This window comes from Hipposideros armiger, unplaced genomic scaffold (genome assembly GCF_001890085.2).
Source record: "Hipposideros armiger isolate ML-2016 unplaced genomic scaffold, ASM189008v1 scaffold_39, whole genome shotgun sequence".
Lineage (NCBI taxonomy): Eukaryota > Metazoa > Chordata > Mammalia > Chiroptera > Hipposideridae > Hipposideros > Hipposideros armiger.
In genome coordinates this window covers 5,627,424-5,633,610 of record NW_017731389.1, presented here as the reverse complement: position 1 = coordinate 5,633,610, position 6,187 = coordinate 5,627,424, and the positions used below count along the sequence as shown (strand labels likewise).

General features: G+C 32.5%; 1 protein-coding gene across 1 annotated transcript in view; it reads right to left on the bottom strand.

Moving 5' to 3' along the window:
* Positions 1 to 6: 6 nt before the first annotated feature.
* IPMK (inositol polyphosphate multikinase) overlaps positions 7 to 6,187 on the bottom strand; it is a 39,686-nt gene continuing 33,505 nt past the window's right edge. Inside the window, exons 5-6 of the mRNA XM_019638374.1 lie at positions 2,800 to 2,881; positions 7 to 1,269 (exon numbers count right to left, since the gene is read on the bottom strand). Coding sequence (XP_019493919.1) covers positions 647 to 1,269; positions 2,800 to 2,881 — 705 coding nt within the window. The 3' untranslated portion in view covers positions 7 to 646. The remainder of the gene's footprint in view (positions 1,270 to 2,799; positions 2,882 to 6,187) is intronic.

Genomic DNA, 6,187 nt, shown 5'->3' with positions numbered 1-6,187 from the left:
ATTTCAATTATCTTTTTCATGAATTATAATATTTTGAAATATGAATATAAATGAAAATTAAAGGGAAAATCTGCTTTCGGAATGCAATAAATCAAAATCATTTCACTAAGAAGCACCTTTTGATATGCTGGTCTGAACTTTTAATATAAAACCTAAACAGTACTTATTTCTGAAGTAGAATTTTCTCCAGTTTTAATAACTTCATATAGCACTACTAAGGACATTAACCTGTGCTTTCTAGATTTTTTAAAGTATTCTCATAATGTAATGAGTTTAGATATGGCTCATTGTCAAGGTTACGGGTGGACAGAGATTTCATGATAAACTGGCTACAAAAAACTAAACTCTTAATAATGAATAATGGTTTGCATTTTGCTTGAGCCAAATTGATGTTTAAACCAGGTACCACCACATTCCCTGCTTAACATTCCGAAGTTTCTTTATTCTTCATAGTTTTCTAATGAACAAATAATTAGTTTTCCTGAGTAAGATTATAAAAAAGTTAACCCTTCTACCAAAAGTATAAAGACAAATAAAATGTAGACTCACAATACAAATTTTTTACATAGCATTACAAGTGCAGAGATATTGATTGCTGCTCTTCACTATGATTGCCCCATCCTTTAAAAAGGCTGTAGCAAAGGATTCAATTGTCTAAAATACTCTGCAGTACAGTAATTAAATGCTTCAGCCCATAAACATATCCCTCATCTACTGTGTTGCTAGGGAAAACATGAGCAAAATCTATCATTCGTACTTCTACTTCTGCAATCTCTTGGCAACCAGTGGGAAGATGGTAGAAAACTTTTTCCAGCTGGGAAAGTACATTTCCGTTTAAATGTTCCTGTGACAAGCTTTTCCACCCATTGTCTTGCTCTATATTTTCAACTTTCAATGAAGTCTGACTGTGATGCTTTTTTGAATACATTTTTCTGTGACGAGCATACATCTTGGACCAGCTTTTACCTGCTGAAGCCTCTATTTTTCCATTTGCAGTGGAGCTTAACATTCGAAAGTTATTATTGTACTCCAGTACATCTGTGTCTGAGAGTTGTCCTTTGGACAAAAATTTTTCTGCCAAAGTTCTGTCATTCGATTTTGTAGTAGTTGGCTGAGATGAACCTTCATAAACAAACAATAATGAACTTGCATAAAAGTTAAGCTGCTTCTGGGTTTCAAACCACTGCAGAATACTCTCAATCTTATGAATACTGGCAGCAACAGCATCTTTTCTTAAGCAGAATCCATTATGAAAAAATCTGGAAATCCCTATAAAAAGGAAAATATAGTATTGTAACATATTACTATGATTATAATAAAATTATGAAACAGCTATTACTTGGGAAGTAAATTCATCTTAGATGCAATTCTCGTTTTTTTCCATCATCCCTTGCAATTAACTGAACAGGTAAGAATTCTAGTCAGACATAAAAACTTGGACCTCAACTTGATTTCTGGTGAAGATGCTCTTACTAGAAAACATTTAAATGACACTTATGTAAAGTGAAATATCCTATTTAGACAACTATTAGAGAGAGACTGGTAATTTAGTTCTCTCTATATATATTCTCTTAAGTAATGATTCCAAGATTTGCTTCATTTGCTATTGTGAGATATTTTATAGTATGATAACTTGTTAAAATCACATTCAAGAGCTAATTAAAAAACTTTGAGTCAAGTCATAACCATTTTTAATGGTGTCAACAACCCATCACCAAAATATCAAATTGTAACTGTACTAAATTTTTTGTTCTCAGTAATACTGATTAAATCAGTCTTTTCACAAAAGTTAAGCTCACTTTGGTGATTAGCACTAGTCCAGTTCAAGTGTGTTATCCAAAATTGAGACTTTTAAATGTTTTAACCTATCAGATTAGGCACCTTTAAAATTATTTATGCATCAGTTGGTACAAATTCATAATAAAAAATTATTTATGCTTATTTTTTATCATACTTAGAAATTTATGGGTATATTCAATTTGATTTCTGCTTTTAAACAGCCTGTTCCCCTACTTTGGGACAGAAACTGCTAAATATATTCAGATTAGACTGAGAAGTATTTTAATAAAGAGCAAACCTACCTCTTATCTTGCTGTTGGCCAAGGCAGATACTATTTGTTAAGACCACTCTGTGGATGCTTATTTTCTACACATACATTTTTTTTCTTCGAACGCTTTACACTACACATAAGCTGTTCCCCATCTTCAGCAGAGCTAAGACTAAGCTTCCAATAGAATATTATTTCCAGAAATCTAGGATATCATTGCTTTTGTAATATCTTGTCCATGAATATTTTAGAAGCAAGTATGTTAACATATTTTATTTAAACTACTTTTAATGCCACTTGTTCATTCATAATACAGTTCTAGAAGCTTAAAATATACAGCTCAACTATGTATAGAAAATTTCAATAAAAATAAATCACATGGTACAAGACACATTTTAAAGTCTTTTACGTAACAAGCAATTTTAATATACTATGATTTTAAAGACAACCTGTAGTTCCAGTACTTGGACTAGATGGTTGGTTCAGAAATGTTCATTTTTTAAAAGTATATTCATAAATAATAAATGAGTAAAAATATAAGAAGACCATTCACGGTCCCATGGTTTCGGTGTATCATGAACCAGGGATTATGACTAATCCAATTCTGTGATTCTAAGGTTCATTTTTTTCAGTTTATTTATTATGAATTGAATCATTATACTAAAAGAGATTTAAAACTAAAATCACTGTAGAATTACTTTGATAACTGTGCAGCAATAAAAGCACTGAAGTACAGTTTTTCAATCCTTACCATCCTTTAGAGTTTCTTTTGTTAGGCTTCTTCCATAGTGCTGGTTTTGTGTCTCATAGCTATCAGAATGAATATGATAAACCTGTCGGAAAAAGCACTGAATATTAAAAATGAATACTCCTTGACCATGTAGGATTTATCCCAGCAATGAAAAGATGGTTCAAGATGGGAGGATCTATTCATATGATTCATTCTAATGGATTTAAGAAGAAAAAAATCATGCCGTCATATCAATGGATACCGAAAAGGCATTTAATAAAATTACATCCACCACTGATAAAAGCTGTTTAAAAGATAGATGAGTATTTCTGATATGAAAAATTATCTATCTCAAGCCACTAAGAGTTAGCCTCAAGTTTAAAGTGGAAATAAGAAAGCATCTGTCCTAAAATACAAGAAGCTTCCGCAAAATGTATTCTTCCACAATGTCCTTTATCATCACTATCTAATATTATTCTGTAGTTTCTAGCAAATGCAAATCTAAAAGATAAAAAAAATCAGAGGTATAATAATTTGGAAAGGAGGAGATAAAAATATTACTCTTTGTAGATAATGGTTATATATTGGAAAATCAACTGAAAAAGAAAAACTAATACAAACAAAAACTTGAAATGGTGACTAAATACAAATTAGTAAACAGAAAATAATCTTTGACATATACAAATAACTGGTTAGAAACCAGTAATGGAAGACCCCATTTACAAATGCAATAAAAAGGAAATAAAACATAGAAATAAACTAAATAAAAGTAAGATCTATAAAAAGACATCTAACACATTCCTAAGACAAACACACACATACCCATGTTCTCAGAGAGGAAAACTCAACATCATAAAAGATATCAACTCTACTTAAATTAACAACAACTAAAATGAGATTATTTTATAAAATACCAACAATTTTTGTAACCATATAAGCTAATTCTAAAGTTCACACAGAAAAGCAAGAATAGCTAGGAAACTCAAAATAAGATTAATAAGGAGAAGACTACTAACCTTGCCCTACCAGATACTGAAACATAGTTCATTTATGTTTTTTCAAAATTAACTGAGGAATAAATGACAAATATAATTGTATATATTTAAAGTGTTACAACATGATTATTTGGTATACATATATATACACTGTGGAAAGTTTACCAAGATCAAGATAATTAACACATCCATCACCTCACATAGTTAACTAATTTTTTGTGTATGTGGTGAGAAAGCTTAAGATCTACTCTCTGCCATTTTCCAGTATATAATACCATATTATTAACTGTAGTCACCATGCTGTATATCAGATCCTCAGAACCTAGTCATCTTATAACTGGAAGTTTGTATCCTCTGACCTACATCTTCCTGTTGCCTCCTTCCCCAAGCCACTGGAAACCACAATTCTACTCTCTTTCAATGAAATCAGCTTTTTTAAAATTTTTTATTCCACATATAAGTGATACCATACAGTATTTGTCTTTCGTTCTTTGGTTTATTGCACTTAGCATAATGCCCTCAAGGTCTGTTCATGTTGTCTCAAATGGCAGGATTTCAAAAATGCTAACAGGTATGGTATTTCTTTTAGGAGGGATAAAAATGTTCTAAAGTTGAATGTGGTAATTGTTGCCCAACTCTATGAATACTAAAACCAATGAATTGTATACTTTAAACGAGTGAATTCAAAGGTATGTAAATTATATTTCAATAAAGTATTTTAAAATACATCAAACAGAGGGGCCTGTATTTATCTGGGGAAAACAACACATCCCAGGAGAGCTAAATCAAGCAATGCCTTATTTACTTATCCAGTATATGCACCCTAAGGCAATGGAAACCCACTGAAGAGTTTTAGGGGAATGTCATGATTAAATGTATACATTTTGCAATGTTTGGAAAAGAGATTAGAAAAGAGCAAAACTGAACTTGAGAGATAGTTACAAGAACAGAGTCTGGAGTAGGATAACGGTGATAATGGGACTCAGGAGATTTGGTTATTAAGATCAATAGGATTGATAGATAGCTCTGAGAGGTAATGGTGACTATACAGTTTCTAGTTTGTAAAACTGAATGTATGGTGGGCCATTTATTAAGATAAGAAATAATAAAGATCTACTGCTATGGTTGTGGTTGTTAGTCTGAGAGAGAGATGAGTTTATCACTTTTTTTATGTATTAGTTCTAGATGTTTTTAAGTTATCCAAGTAAAATGTCTAGTAGGCTGTCGGCTACACAGATTAGGAGATGAAAGAAAAAGCAGAGGTTGAAGATATGCATTTGGGAGTTATCAATGTGAGTGAAACTGAACCTATAAGAACAAAGGACACTGCTTAGAAAAAAAATAGAAAAGAGAGGGAGGTAGTAAAATGGAACAGAGTAAAATATCTCAACATTTAAAGAATAAACAGAAAAAAGAAGAGAGCTGGCAAAAACTGCAAAGTGGCCTTTGGGAAAAAACAGGCGAGGGTGTAGTGTCATGGACACAAAGAGAAACGTTTCAAGGAAGACCGAGTCAGCCTTGAAGGATGCTTTTCAAAGTGAATTGAGGTGAGGAATGAAAAACGCCGTTTGGATTTAGTGACATGGAGATGCCATTAGGGACCTTAGTGAGAAGCTCATTTGCAGCATGATGGAGCAAAAGCCAGACTGGAGATGGAGAAACACTGAGCGGGAAGGAAGACAATGGAAATAACTAGTTTGGTTGTGAAGGGGGAGGCAAGTTAAAGCCACCGCTGGAGAGCAGAGCAAGGTAAAGGTGGGTTTTGATGTTTTTGTTTTTTTTTAAATTGAGAATGATTTGAACATATATAAAACAAAAGGAAAAGAGTCAGTAAAGAGAGACAGAAGTTGAAGACATAAGACAAGAGAGCATCAATAGTATTAGGTACCTGAAGAGGTGGGAAAGAAGGAGATCCAGAGGGCAGAGGAAAAGACTGTCCTTACAGAGGACGGAAAATTCTTCAATGTGACAGGAAGGAATAGAGGAAATGAAAGCACCTGAAGCTTAGGTGTGTACTTTCGTTTGCAGGAAATTAAAAGAAATCCTGTCTGATGGCTTTATTTTTTCTGAAGCAGAAGGCAATGTCCCTGCTACAAGTGAGAAGGAAAGGAGGAGGGTGGGATTTGAAAACAGTGAAGGTCTAAACAGTTGCCCAGTTAGATTCCTGTGGGATGTTTATTTCTTGTTTGCTTTAACATTATTCCATTACCCCTTTTCCTTTTACTATATGCCCACATTTAATTACAGTTTTCTAAATGAAATAACTGCATCAACAATTTATTTGGTTTCATTTACAATCAGAATATCAAATTCAACTGTGCTGTTATAACCATCACATTAACAATTAATCTATAATGCTTCCTATTAATTCTCTTGTTTAAAACTCAAAAGAAGATCTATATATCATCTTACAT